This window comes from Leiobunum rupestre, chromosome 2, assembly GCF_980474605.1.
Source record: "Leiobunum rupestre chromosome 2, qqLeiRupe1.1.hap1, whole genome shotgun sequence".
Lineage (NCBI taxonomy): Eukaryota > Metazoa > Arthropoda > Arachnida > Opiliones > Sclerosomatidae > Leiobunum > Leiobunum rupestre.
The window spans coordinates 83,110,355-83,125,128 of record NC_143385.1 but is presented as its reverse complement, the minus strand read 5'-3'; the positions used below and the strand labels follow the sequence as shown (position 1 = coordinate 83,125,128).

Genomic DNA, 14,774 nt, shown 5'->3' with positions numbered 1-14,774 from the left:
AATCCAATAGTGTCCTTAATTTTAAATATTCCATTACCTTTAAATTTCTAAATAGGTTATTACACTAAACAGAATAGGAAAAGAGCATCTGGAAATACAATAAAAAAAGCCATGAGCATGACCATTATTTTAAGACCAGGGGTTAAACAAATGTAATTAATTAATCTAAACCTTGCAAAAAATGTTGAAAACTTGTATTTGGTTTTAAACTTTTAATAGCTCAGTCTATTTCGTATATAACCAAATCCAATGACCCAATAATAAGCGATGTCTCATAGTGTTTATGTTTAATCAGTTAGTTTCTAAAAACGTTTTTGTCTTTTTCTAGTATTAAAACCATATTATGGAACTTTTAGTTTTATAAACATTTAAAAAACGTTTTTCTCGAAAACATGCTTATATTAAAACGTAAGAAAAACAATATTTAATCGTTTATTTGTTAATATAAGGTGAATTATCGTGACGTCATCATTACTGTAGTGGAAGGCTAGTGTCATCCCCCTTTCCCCCATAACTATCTACCTTAGAGCAATAGCCGCTATCTTCTCGTGAATACCACCTATTATTTATATCATTATTAGATGTTATATGTATTATCTTCATAATACTAACGAATGGAAGATATTAACTATAGAAATAAACAAATTGTTTATGAAGATTAATATTTTATTTTGAATCAATCACTGTAAGTTTAATTTCACATTAGTGTTTGCCTTAACGTATATAGAAAAGGACTTGAAATTGAAATACTTGAACCTAGGTGGCGCTGCAACATTAAAGAAAATGTTGATGCCAAGAAAAACGGAGTTATCATTTACAAGTATCTGTTTTAATTTAAGAATAAGGATGTTTAATAGTTTTCAGTTGTAAATTCGAAAACTATAAAGAAAATTAAAGAAAATAAAGATAATTTTAATGATAACTTCCGAAAATATGATAAATGTTTTGAAAAATAATCGTTTTTTTTCTATATATAAATAATATAATATTTGTAAATTGAAACGGTATTACAACGTATATAACTCTCATTAAATATAACGTTGAAAAGAGTTGAAAGTATGCACCTAATATCAACGTTGATATTAAGTTAAGAAATAACTTGTCATTGCTACCTGGGTCAGACTACAGCGCTACGGTTTAATTGACTTTTGAAAGACGCAGAATACCCTTCAAAAGTGAGGAATTTTAATTTCAATTTCTTTCAAAAGTAATTATTTAATTATGGAAATTTAATTCCCAAACACCCTGTACAATAAAATACGGCTGAGACAGAAAAGTTTTGCTGTTGGTCAAGTTCTCACTTAACTTGGCCAAATATAGTAGGCGTCAAAAGCGCGCGGTACAAAGTTCGAGACAGACGACCTTCGAATTGGATAGCTCGACGGTATGTAGCTAGAGAGAAAGCTAAGGAAACTATGGATAGAGAGAGAGATTGAGAGAGACGAAGTATGAGAGAGAGGTGTGATGTATGAATAGCGAACGACCAAGTTAGAGTAGAGAGAGAGAGAGACGAAGTATGAGAGAGATGTGCGATGTATGAATAGTGAATGACCAAGTTAGAGTAGAGAGAGAGAGTCGAAGTATGAGAGAGAGGTGCGATGTATGAATAGTGAATGACCAAGTTAGAGTAGAGAGAGAGAGACGAAGTATGAGAGAGAGGTGCGATGTATGAGAGACCTCGATGTATAAGAGAGAGAAAAAGTATAAATATAACCAAACCAAGTATAGATATAGTAAGACCAAGTATGAATCCAACACGACCAAGTATGAATATAGCAAGACCAAGTATGAATATAACAAGACCAAGTATGAATATAGCAAGACCAAGTATGAATATAACAAGACCAAGTATGAGTATAGCAAGACCAAGTATGAATATAACAAGACCAAGTATGAGTATAGTAAGAGGTAAAGTATGAATATAACAAGACCAAGTATGAATATAACAAGACCAAGTATGAGTATAGCAAGACCAAGTATGAATATAACAAGACCAAGTATGAGTATAGCAAGACCAAGTATGAATATAACAAGAGGTAAAGTATGAATATAGCGAGTGGTAGACGAATTTTGTCCGGTTTGGCGTGCCATAGTTTTGACCAACTCTGGATACAATAATTTAACCGGACGTAATAGATTAATACCGCTTGGCATTCTAATTGAACAAAATCTAACGATCTCATCTTTACCCTTAAAAGTCTGTTCAATTCGTCCCATTTTCCACATCAGGCGTGGTAATTTATTATCTTCAATCAAAACAATGTCACCAACTGAAAGTTCACGGCTGGGTTTTCTTTGGATTCTATGGAACGCTGATCGAAGTTCCAACATATATTCATTCCTCCAACGCGTCCAAAACGCTCCCATGAGGTTTTGCCGGTATTTAAGTCGCCTTGTAAGATTGGGCCGCTGAATGAGTTGAATGGGTGATTCCTTAAATACTTGCGATGGTAGCCAGTTAATCTGTTACCCACCAGAAAATGGGCAGGCGTGAGGGGCGCTGGCTCGTTTGCGTCTTGCGACTCAAAAGTTAGTGGACGAGAGTTGACTGTAGCCTCAACTTCGATTACCGTTGTCTCGAGTTCTTCATACGTGAGGTGGGCTTGACCCAGTGTCTTCCTCAGGGCAGTTTTAACACTACGAATCATTCTCTTAAAAAATCCACCCCACCACGCCGCACATTCTACGTTGTATCGCCACTCGACCTTGTGTTTACTGAAAAATTATAAAACCTCGATTCCTCTCAAATTCTTCCAGAGCAAATCCAAATCCGCCTCGGCTCTCTTAAAGGTTTTAGCATTGTCGCTAATTACTATCCGCCCCATCCCTCAACGTGAACAAATCTTCGGAAACTCAACAAGAACGTTTCAGCCGATAAATCACTAACAATTTCCAAATGGACAGCACGTGTAACAACGCAGGTATACAGAGCTATGTAACACTTGGTTCCTTGTTTCGTCAAAAGTGGTCCACCAAAATCAACTCCGCAAACTTGGAAAGGTGGCGCTTCCGTTGTTCTTATCGTAGGTAGCGGTGCCACAGTTGTTTCACATGGTTTAACTCTATATCTTTTACAACGGCCACAATCGTAAATTACTTTCTTTACGAGTTGTCGACCTTTCAGAATCCAGTAAGTTTCTCTGATTTCGACCAAAGTTTCGTTTACTCCAGAGTGATGCAATCTGACGTGGTGATATTGCACCAAAAGTTTTAACAGGTAACTCTTAGACTCCAAAATCCACGGATGTTTTTGACGATATGCAAAGTTTTCTCCAAGCAAGCGCCCACCAACGCAAAGAAGTCCATCTTCATCGAGAAACGGAGTCAACGACAGAATGTTCGATCCGTTAGGTAGATCTTTCCGTTCCCGTAGTTTTTCAAATTCAATTGGGAAGCTTTCCTTTTGATCTTGCAACAAACATAATTTCTCCGCCATTATCATCTCTTCAGCGTCATAGGGTCCTGCCTTCTTGATTTCTCTCTTCTTGTTCTTAAAGAGTCTTAAAATGCAAGCGATTACTCTCACGACTCGTAGAAAAGAGCTAAATCTATCTAAATCAAATAGCCACTTTGAGACTGGTTCAACATTATTGACTAACGCCGCATTTTTTATTTCCGTCTTCAATTCGTTTTCCGCAACCTTCAAATCAGATTTTCCCATAATGCCAATGGAGTCTTCTAAATTTCCTTCGACTAAGAAAATCGGACCATGCCACCACAAGTAACTCAACGATAATTTTTCGATAGACATTCCACGAGTGAGCAGGTCGGCTGGATTTTCTCGACCTGGGCAGTGGCGGACGTTCTCGGGACTAATTAGGCGTCGTATTTCTCGAACTCTGTTTCCAACAAATTGTTTACAGTCAGAGGGCTTTCGGCGTATCCAATATAGAGCGATGATCGAATGAGTCCATAAGTGAACTGATATGGGTTTGATTGACGATTTCTCCACTACTCTATTCACTAACCTCGCGCCTATTAGAGTACTCATTAGTTCGAGTCTAGGAATGGTTTCTTTCTTGAGTGGAGCAACTCGTGTTTTAGAAGTTATCAGGCTCGTCTGATATTTCCCGTCTTTAGTTGGGAACCTCCAATACGCAACCGCGGCGAAAGCACGTTCGCTCGCGTCAACAAAACAGTGGATCTCGGCGTTTTCGTATCCAAAATCTGCGATTCCACTAAAGAGATATCTTGGTATTTTAATCATGTTCAAGTGCGTTAGTTCTTCGCACCAATCGTCAAATCTTCTCGATATATCCAACGGGAGTTCGTCATCCCAATCCAGTTTAAATTCTTCGCTTCAAAGATCTTGAAAAATCATTTTAGCTCGAATGGTGAAAGGGCTGAGGAATCCGATAGGGTCGAAAATTCGGGCAACTGACTTTAGAACCCAACGCTTCGTATTGGTTCGTTGCAAAACAAATTCATTTAAACGAATCTCGTCGAAGATCAGTACGTCAGTGTTTTCTTCCCAAGACAGCCCCAAAACCTTTTGCACTGAGGGTTGAGGGAGGGTGGTCAACTCGTTTACCCCGGCAGCGCATTCTCCTAGCATCTCACGTAGCTCTCCGGAATTTGTTCTCCATTTTCGCATATTCATTCCAGCGTCCTTTAGCACGATTATAACGTCCGATATCAATTTGTGGGCCTTTGATACTGATTCTTCACCAGATATGAAATCATCCATGTATAATTTTTCGTTTAATTCCTGGCAAAATTCAGGATATCGCTCTTCATATTTACGTAGATGATTCTTAATCGTAGCGTTTAGTAAGAAGGGGCTGGAATTCACTCCAAACGGCAACCGAGCGAAGCGATACGTTACTAATTCTTGGTTTTCATCGTCGGCAGTACTTTGCACCCACAAAAATCTCAAAGCATCTCTATCAACTTCACGGATACTTATTTGGTGAAAAGCCTTCTCGATATCGCCAGTGAAAGCTAACGGTTTCTCTCTAAACCTTATCAAAACATCCAATAACTCTGGTAGAAGATAAGGTCCAGTTTCCAGGCATTCATTTAGAGATAGTTCATTCTTGCCGTGTGAAGAAGCGTCGTAAACTATCCTCAATTTGGTAGTTGTACTATCCTCTCTCATAACTGCTCTGTGTGGGATATAGTAAACCGGAGTATGCGCTCTTGGAAATTCCGCACATGGCGCTTCCTCAATAATTCCAGTATCTCGCTGCTCAAGTACCACTTGGCGGTAACGCTCAAAATCCGTCGGATTTCTTCTCAAATTGCACATTAGTTGAGAAAATCGTAACTTCGCCACTCCGTAGTTATTGGACAAATCAAACTTTCTATCGTTCCATGGGAGGGCTACTTCGTATCTTCCACCCACGTTTCGAAGATTACTCTCAAATCTATCTAGTTGCTCCTTGGCTTCTAAGTTCGGTTCGCTGTCACTCAAAATTCCTATCGAATCAGATTCCCAAAAAGCTCGCACTTGGCTCGATATTTCTTCTTCGACGCTTACTCGCAAAACAGCGACCGAGTTTACTCCGACCTCCACGGTATGTCGCGCGTCGGTACCGTGAATCATCCATCCAAAAACCGTACTCAACGCCACCAAAGAATCACCCAAGAGCACTCTTTCGTCCTTTACGACGTTCCAATAGAAGTTTGAACCCATTAGCACTTCAATCGAGGAATCCGCTGTCGAAATTTGACCCTTCTCAGAGACGTCCGCCAACTTATAACCTCGCTCGGACATATCCTTCACTATATTCCCGCTGGGAATCGCGAATACAGCTCCACAGATCTTCGGAGTTTCTATAGCGACAATTTCCACAGATTAAGTAGGATCGTACAAACTTCTTAAAATCATAACGACTTTTCTTCTGGTAACTCTTTGCGGTCCGAAAACGTGAATTTTTATGGTCTCTTCCCCTAGCACTTTAAGGTTCAGTTTACGAGATACGTCTTCGCGTACGAAAGACATATGACTTCAAGTGTCTAAAAGGCAACGTGATTCTTGACCCTTCCCATCGGCGCTCAATATTTCCATCTTAGCCGTCTGCATCAGCACTACGCCTTCAACTTCAGGATTTCCACACGACAATACAACTTTCGGCGTAACATTTTCCTCCGCAACTTTGGGGTACCGCTCTGATGTGTTCTGACTATTTCTCCTGGAATTCTTGACTTCTTTAGAGTCGCAAATTGAGTAGTGGTGTTTACGGCCACAGTGTTTACACTGTCTGTTTCTTGCCCCGCAGTCTCTTATCATATGGTTTCTTCTTAAACACGAAAAACAAAGTCTCTTCTTGACAGCCAAATTCTTCTTTTCCTCGGTGGTAAACTTTTCGCAATCGCTTGTATAATAAGTATTACTCTCACAAAAGTTACACCATACTGATTTTTCGGCAACAACATTGAGTGACGCGGCGGAAGGTAAAACATTTTTCTCTGAGAAAAACTTCGACGACGTACTTGTTTTTTCTTGGGGCCCCGGCTTCGGTGTTAAGGTAGGTTGTCTCAAAGCGTGTTCTCTGCTTACGATTTCTCGCTCCAGAAAACCCATAATCTCGTCATATTGCCATTCCGTGTCGTGGTTCCGACGAGTTCTGCTAAACTCCACAACGATGTCTTCCGGTAGACGAGTTCCAAGCAGGTGACTTAAACGACTTCCGTAGGTATCCTTGGGAATGCCAAGAGCCTCCAAACTTCGCGCTTCAATTTCACAACTGTCGTATAACTGACGAAGAGCCACGATTTCCGATGATTTCTTTACTGTTGGCAACTTCAACAGACGTTCCATATGCGAACTGATTATTAAATCCTTACGGCCAAATCGTTCCTTGAGATGGGCAATGGCAATTTCGTAGTTAGCGGCGGACAAGCTCAATCCGGATACGACCTTGGCGGCGGTTCCTTCCAAGTAGCCCTTGAGATAGGTGAATTTATCTATGGCGTTGAGGTGATTGTTTTTGTGGATAGCAGTTTCGTACTGGCCCGAAACGTTCTGCCAAAGCGAAACTTCGCCGTTAAATTTGCATATTTCCAGCTTTGGAAGTCGAACCGGTGGACCGTGAATAGCTGCTGGAATATCCTCGTTGTTAACATCGCGATGATCTCGGACACCAGTTGCCTTCTTTTCAAGCCATGTCATTGCTCTGTTCTTCAATAGCACCACTCTATCCATATATTGCTCCGTCTCGGTTATCTCGATCTCAAATTCACCTTCGTCAGTGATCAAGTCTTCAATCTTGTTTTTGAGTTCCACTAATGTTTTGAATTTGGACTGCAACTGCCCAACAGCATTGTACGTTAGGCTGATTCTCATTCAATTCATTCTCTATTACGTCCACAATTTTGGTGGAAGTTCTTCGGGTAGTTTCCCGCTTCTTTATAAACTTCTTTTACTGATCTCCAGCCAGCGCAGCTTCCAAGTAGGCACGTAAATGACGTTCCCGGGTTTCGGCACCAAATATGTTAAATATATTGTAGTTTTTACGTTGTAATAATGGGAGAGCAACGGTTTATAGTATTGCCTAGCCGACTGAATAAACTAGGCCTAACTAAACCTAACCGTTAAGGAAAAATAACGATGACTTCGAAAATAAATATGTCACTTTTATTTTAAGAGATTTCAAAACGTCCGCGCGTGGACAACTTCAAATATACAACTGATAATTTTTCACGCTCGATAACATCCAAAATCTTCACGCGCGAGATTATATATTTTTTTCTTACCTTATATTTAGCAATATTTTTATTATAGACATTTACATACATTAATTTTTCTACAGGGGCGCCATTTTGAATATGTTGAACCGATTATTAGTTTGCAAAATCGCATAATAAGAGTATGTCTTAAAAAACCATGGTACTACATGTACTCTGCTACAAAGCTATATAACGAATTCGATGTTTTCAGTTTTAAACAGTTATACATTATTATTATCTGAAGTCATAGATATGCGAAATTTTAACTATTTTACTCGTTTTGTATAGTCAAAATACTGTGGTTGAATTTACTGTTTGGCGTCGAAGTTTTATGTATTTTTTTTAATAATAACTCTTTATTTGTTCTCCGTGGGACCCTAACTGTTTAATGCATTAACTCTAGACCTAAAATCTGAAAAATATACACAGTTATTTATGAACAAACTGAAAAATTTATAAAATGTAATCAAAGTTTTCCTCAACAATTTAATCCTTAATTTAAAAAAAATCAAAAAATCTAATTAAATATAATTACCCCAACGTTGATGTGCTGCCGGTAGCCTAATTATTTTTATAATTTGTTACCTCCCCTTAAATATAAGCCCTGCTTAGATAGGGGGAGATGTGTTGTGCCTTGTTTAAATGTTACGATAATGTAAATTATTTATATTTACTTGCACAATTAACAATAATAATAACAGACATGGGCAAAACTCGTAAAAAACTTTTGCGAGTGATTTCGCGACCCACTTTTTCCCACTCCACTCTCCGAAGAACAACTCCACTCGGAAGAGTGGAGTTTTTCACTTTTGTAGTAGAGCTACACTGGCAAGAGTTGTTTTTATTCGTTTTTTGAAGAACAGCTCCACTCGTAAGAATGGGGGTTTTTACTTTCAGTAGGACAAGCTCCACTCGTAAGAATGGGGGTTTTTACTTTCAGTAGGACAAGCTCCACTCGTAAGAATGGGGGTTTTTACTTTCAGTAGGACAAGCTCCACTCGTAAGAATGGGGGTTTTTACTTTCAGTAGGACAAGCTCCACTCGTAAGAATGGGGGTTTTTACTTTCAGTAGGACAAGCTCCACTCGTAATAGTGATATTTTTCACTTTTGGTCACTTGCCAAGCGAGCTCTTTGGAAAAGAGTGGAAATAGTCTAGGTCAACATTTTAACTCTTTCCGATTTTGGTAGTTTTCAATAAAGGCGGGAAATTCGAGTTAAATTTTTCAAATGTGATTCTTCTTATTTTTTTTTGTTGATGCAAGAATGTTTATTCAAACGTATTTTGGAGGTATGTTAATTAGTTCAGCTATTTCAAAAACTACATAGACATTAAAATAGTAAAAAGTTCAATTTCAATTTATTTAGCACTTAGGTACAAACACAAATCTATTTAAATACATTTATGGTTCTAATTATAATGGCAAATTAAATTATTGTAGTACATGGAGGTTTACTTTCTTTCGCGGGTTTCCATTAAAATAAAATAATTAGGTGAAATTCACATTTTAATTTAACTTAGCACTAAACTTGAGCACTTAGAAATCTTGGGAATCTATTATTTAAAATTAACTAAAGTTGGTTTTAAATAAGGCAAATTAAACTAAAGAGACAGTTAAATATTTTTATTACGTAAATTAAATAATAAGTTGGTGAATTTCATTGAAAAGAATGGTCTACGATCTCTAGCAAATTTTCAGTCGCCGTTGGAAGACTTGGCTCCCGGTAGTGACGTTAGAAAAAAAAGCTCAAATTATATCCCGAGAAAGGCGCAACAGTTGTTTTTGTAATTTATAATCTAAAAAATGATAATTAATGATAACTGTACTTGCAAATAGTTATTATTACTTACGGAAGTTTGTTAATGGATATGTTTATACTCCTGGTACATAAGTAAGGTCGCTATACGAGGGAGAGTGATGCGGCATCGCCTGTAGCTGTATATGGCACCGGCTACGGAAAACATTCGCTCTACATCAGCAGTACAAGCGGATATAGAGATAACTCTTTGAGCTAGAGTACTGAGAAGAGTAAATCTCTTCTGAAACATCTTCCAGTATCCAACGGCTTTGTTTTTGCGTTTTCGTTTTTCTCGGAAAAATAAACTTCATCTCCCGGTCGACGTCTTGGATGGATGGTAGTTCCTTAACAATATCTTCATTCTCGGCTTCGTCCCTACAAACGGTTAATCTAAAAAGAACCTCGGCTGGATCTACGCGCTTCGCTTTCTTGAGAATTGGTGGCTGCGTTTGGTCCGATTCAATCAAAACCGCGAGGTACTTCTTCAGCGTAGCTTTCGCTTTCTCCTTATCGAAGATTTGGAAACTGGGGTTACCTACGTTTAATAAATGCTAAATTAGAGCTTATTGGTTGACGTAAAAATAAACCTACATACCAGAGAAGAACTCGAAGAGAAAGAGCTTTTGTCTTGGGTCCAATAACGCCGCCACAACATAGTCTTCGTCGATAATTTCCATTTCGAATCGCAACCTCAACCGGCAAAGCAACTCTTTTCTAAATGACTTAAACACCGGTATCTTAGCGTCGAGTAGTTGCCGATGGATCTTAACAAGCTCGCCAATGACCAAGTTGGCCACCGGCCCTTTAGCTTGAAAAATATCTGTTGCCTCCTTAAACGGTTTTAAAAGCATCAGCAGCTCTTTTAGCATATGGAGGTCGTTGTCATCCGGTAAGGACAAGTCGGTGGCAACTTTCTCATACTGGGCTGACATGATCGTCGTGGCTAAAGATTTCAACATGTCAGGCTGGAAGAATTCGCCGATTAAATAAAGTGAAGTTAAGCAATTTAATAAGACAAATCCATTTAATACCTCAACAAGGCGTTCGAGGGCCATATACGTGGCGTTCCACCTAATCCCGCCAATTGATTTGATATCTTGGCCATTCGGGGAAATATCGCGGAATGCCTCGGACCACTTTGTTGACCGCTGCAGAAAAGTTAACCAGGAGTTGACTTTTTTAAGGACGTTTTTTGCCCGTTCACTTTCTGGAGCGTCTATGGCACGGTTCACTACAATCTGTAGGGAATGGGCCATACATCTTTTCCGCTTCCAGCAGGCAGGTATCTCAATATCTAACTCCTCGTCTACACCGAAGGATATTACATCGGCACATCCTAAATTGGACGAGGAACCGTCTTCGTCTGGAATTATTATTTGCGTCAGAGGATTCCAAGCTGAAAACCCGATTGAAGTACATATTACAAAATAAAACCTATTTCTTACGTTCTACAGATAATATAACGAACCTTCGTCTAGCGTGACGTCGCTTTCTTCGGCTACACTTTCCGTTTGCGCCTCGTCCTCTGACGATAGACACGTCGAAAAAGAACCATCCAGGTCAACTTCTGAAACCTGGCTATCGGTACTCGACCTCTTTGCCTTCGGAATCATCGCAGCCAAGCTCAAAGCCTTCGAAATATTGGCCACGTTGTCCGCGCCAACCCGTGAAACCTAGATTAAGAAATTAAGTTGAACGCCATCAGACCGAGATACACCTATAGATCACTTACCCGGGACGGCTCTATGTTACATTTGGCCAAGATTTCTCGCAACATCTTGTAAATTGCCTCCCCAGTGTGGCTCCCCGGAAAGTGGGCGAACGCCACTAATAAATTCCGAAACTCAAAGTTTGAGTCAATAAATTGGGCTCGCACCCCTATCACAGACTCCCTTCGCCTGCTGCTCCAGATGTCCAAAGTCAGATGTAGATGTTTGTTCGGAATGGAATTCAGTACGCTCTGGAATTTTTGCGAAAAATAAAATGTATTTATACGATACCGACGTTTTTTTTCTTTGTTGAAGTCTAACTTTAAGTCTCGGGGTTAGTTCTTCCTCGACGATGAAATCCAAATCCCTGGTTAATTGGCGCCGCAAATACACCGTCAGCGCTGGATTAGCAACGGAAATCGCAGTGCGAAATCCTTCGCTCTCAACTGCACTGAACGATATATTGGTGGTGGCTACCATATTAACCAGGGCTCGTCGGAATAGAAGCTGCTGGGGGTGTTTGGAGGATAGCTTCTTCGTAGTTGAAGAAGGTTCTGCAAATATTTGAAATTTTGATATTTCATCCGCTACTAGAGGCGTCAGCGAAATGTTATGTATATCCTATGGTAAACGACAGTATACAAAGGAATTTCTTTTAAAAAATGCAATTGAAATAAATAAGAGTATAAATATACCAACCTCAAGATGCCGTTTCCAATTAGAGGTGGAGCCGTTGGAGGCCTGGTAAGTTTTTTTGCATATGTTACAAGACCCATACATTGAAAGAGTCTTGTCTTTCCTATTACTATGCCCCACATAAGTAAAGTACCTATGCACAACATGTTGTTTATTTCCGCCTTGTTCGAATTTCTTCAAAAAGGTCTCATTAGTCACGAGCTTGTCGTCTTTCGTCACGTCGTCTACAGTGGCGTGTACAACGTTGGAAGCCGAAGAGCTTCCCTTCTTCCTATATGCAATTAAGAAATAATTCTTACCACCCGAAAAAGCGCCCGTTAAACGCGGGGAATTAATTTTCCTAACCAATTAGAAAAACCAATACCCAAACCGTAATTTATCTGAAGTAAATTAATCAAAACTAAATCGACCAAAAAATACTGTATAAGGTCATGAAATCTGTCCCTTTTCTAATGTAATCAAGAAAATAAATACCGGGATAAAATTGAAATAATTACATATTCGATTCTTCTGAAGCACAATAGTTCCGGAAACTCGACCAAAAACGTTGTACGAACTAAGAAAATAGTAAAACGCAGTAAAACTAACAAGAAACTGGGAACAATTCTTCATTACCTTCCCTTTATATAGCAAAATACGACCCCCAATAAAGAACCCGCCACCCTTAATGGGAGTCCGCTAGATGGTCTTATATTTTTTAGGGCGCGCAGAAGGTGGTACGTCGCCAACTTGTCGTTTTGTTTAATTGTCATAAACCTAATCGTAATTTTGCCTACATTAAAAAAGTAAAAAAAGTCACCTTGGTAAGTTGGTTCAGTATGGCCGAAAATCTGTATACAGGATGAATCAAAATTCAGTACAGAAAATGTAAGGTGTTGTAGGGGTTGAGTAAATATTTATAATTTTATATTGTCTTCATCCCTATACTCAGCGACTAATGTACAAACGCTAGATATTTTTAAACACCTAACGTACGATAGCCTAAGAACTCAGATAGGAAAGTCAATTTTAAGGCCAGGAGGAAACTGGTACTGTACAGATTGTTGTCATTTAGAACCAGAACCGAACCGAAATTGGAATTTACGTGGTTTTGAAAATAAGGTTACGATTGTTACGGTCCGATAATTTGACTCTTGACCGTGGGCTCCCACTTCTATTATGTACTTAACCGGAACCTAACCGAACCGCGTCAGCCTGTCCTTACAAAAGTAAGAAGCAAAACATTTTCGTGTGCAAAAATGTTTTTATTTGTTTATAGCAAATGCTTAAAATGTCGTTATCCAATTCTTAGAAGAGGCCAAAAAGCGTACGTCCTAGTGGTAGTTTTAGTGGTAAGAATCAACGTCGCTATGAACAACATTCGTCCTACACCTGAAGTTTCGTAGATACGATCTTTCATCAACGCCCACAAGTAAAGGTCTAGGGCGCTTAGATTCGGTTATCTTGCAGACCAGGTGACTGGACCCCGCACTACCAATCCATCTCCGTGGAACTTTTTCGTTGAGCAACCCATGAACCCGCCAGGAAAAGTGCGCCGGGGCACAATAATGCTGAAACCAGATTTGTCGTAAAATTACTGACGGGACATCATCAAGAAGGTCTGGTAAGGCATCACGCGGAGAAACGATGTACGGCGTCCCATTGAGTCTTGGCAGAAACATTTACGGAGCAATCAAAACGCCTTTAAATACTCCAGCTCACCAGTTAAAGGAAAATATCTTCTGGTAACCACTGGTAAACGACGCTTGACGATTTTCGTGTTGGTTGCGAGTGTCACCAACACTTTCTCTGGAAAATGTGTGTTTACGCTTTAAATCAACAAAGAACCTTTATACGTCACACTTAATTTAAGGGACTAATTTTTGGTGGTTCATTTTTTATGCCGATAATTTAACGTATATAAGGCACTCTCACTTCACTTTAATATAGTTGCGCTGTCTCTTTCAAACTTGTAACCACATCGACTAAGCTGTAATAAACTTGTATTCTTACCATCTTAAATCTGAATCCTTAATAAATGCAACAATGTGACTTCTTCCCAAAAAATCGCAGTCGTTGGAATCCATCGTGTTTCCATCTGAGAATTTCAAATAACCCTTGGCCAACCTATGTCGCCATTGGCTACCGGTAAAGAAATCAGATGTATCTTTAGTAAATGGCAATTACTACAGTAGCATTTTTACCAAATCTTACCTGCGTTTCGGGTAATCGTCGATGGGCATTTGCGAAAATTCGTGGGTTCGAGATATTCCTGTTGGAATACCTTTCACGGTAATTTTGTTGAACAGCATCTGCAATACCACGACCAACTACATACGTAAAATTAATGATACCGATCCACTATTTCACAATAAAATGTCATCTTAAAATACCCTTTTCAGTCGTGACTAAAAATGGTAACTATAACTCTTAAACTAGACCATCAGTTTTTATACAAAATTATAAAATTTTGCCGAACATTTCAAATTACCGCCCAGAAAGAAAGTGGAGGTGATGACAATTGAAATATTTCACTCTATCGCCGACTGAACTATCGGCGGATTGAGAAAGAGTGAAAAAGGGATAAACAATTGTTTTCCACTTATCGACTCTCGCTCTTGAGCGCGTGGGGACTAGAAATACTTTCCGCCACTCTCGTTCCCGAGTGGGAGTGAACTAGACTGTTTTTCAACACTCTGCTCTTGAGCGGGAGTGGTCTGGAATTATTTTAAACACTATCACTATTGAGTTGGAGTGAACTAGACGTTTTTTGACCGATATCACTCTTGAGCGGAAGCGGGCTGATATTTTTCCACCACTCTCACTTAAAAGTGAGAGTACATCCTTCGAAATCACTCGTGATTTTGCCCATGTCTGCTGACAAACAGATTCACCCACAGACAGACAGACACGGTGGTTGT

At 39.3% G+C, this 14,774-nt stretch overlaps 3 protein-coding genes across 3 annotated transcripts; all 3 read right to left on the bottom strand.

Annotated features, from left to right (window-relative positions):
* Positions 1-2,812: 2,812 nt before the first annotated feature.
* Positions 2,813-5,944, bottom strand: LOC149959763 (uncharacterized). Its single transcript, XM_090167385.1, has 3 exons — positions 5,818-5,944; positions 4,383-5,775; positions 2,813-4,298 (listed from the first exon to the last, which is right to left on the bottom strand). Exons 1-3 carry the CDS (start codon positions 5,942-5,944, stop codon positions 2,813-2,815), a joined length of 3,006 nt encoding a protein of 1,001 aa, XP_090023511.1.
* Positions 5,945-5,950: 6 nt separating this feature from the next.
* On the bottom strand, positions 5,951-7,288 carry LOC149959762 (uncharacterized). Its single transcript, XM_090167384.1, has one exon. The coding sequence runs from the start codon at positions 7,286-7,288 to the stop codon at positions 5,951-5,953; it is 1,338 nt and encodes a 445-aa protein (XP_090023510.1).
* Positions 7,289-9,645: 2,357 nt separating this feature from the next.
* LOC149959761 (uncharacterized) lies at positions 9,646-14,165 on the bottom strand. The gene is made up of 9 exons (XM_090167383.1): positions 14,068-14,165; positions 13,867-13,995; positions 11,878-12,145; positions 11,500-11,799; positions 11,202-11,429; positions 10,938-11,142; positions 10,501-10,865; positions 10,065-10,434; positions 9,646-10,004 (listed from the first exon to the last, which is right to left on the bottom strand). The coding sequence occupies exons 1-9, from the start codon at positions 14,163-14,165 to the stop codon at positions 9,646-9,648; spliced, it is 2,322 nt and encodes a 773-aa protein (XP_090023509.1).
* Between the last annotated feature and the right edge of the window lie 609 nt (positions 14,166-14,774).

Excerpts from the sequence above, each read along its gene's own strand:
- LOC149959763 (XM_090167385.1), bottom strand. The coding sequence starts at position 5,944 with ATGTCTTTCGTACGCGAAGACGTATCTCGTAAACTGAACCTTAAAGTG. Across the intron at positions 5,776-5,817 it reads AGTCGTTATGATTTTAAGAA|AAACTCCGAAGATCTGTGGA; the intron begins GTTTGTACGATC and ends TTGTCGCTATAG. Across the intron at positions 4,299-4,382 it reads ACGAAGCGTTGGGTTCTAAA|CGAAGAATTTAAACTGGATT; the intron begins GTCAGTTGCCCG and ends AGATCTTTGAAG.
- LOC149959762 (XM_090167384.1), bottom strand. The coding sequence starts at position 7,288 with ATGAGAATCAGCCTAACGTACAATGCTGTTGGGCAGTTGCAGTCCAAA.
- LOC149959761 (XM_090167383.1), bottom strand. The coding sequence starts at position 14,165 with ATGCTGTTCAACAAAATTACCGTGAAAGGTATTCCAACAGGAATATCT. Across the intron at positions 10,435-10,500 it reads CCCTCGAACGCCTTGTTGAG|CCTGACATGTTGAAATCTTT; the intron begins GTATTAAATGGA and ends GAATTCTTCCAG. Across the intron at positions 10,005-10,064 it reads TCTCTTCGAGTTCTTCTCTG|GTAACCCCAGTTTCCAAATC; the intron begins GTATGTAGGTTT and ends TATTAAACGTAG.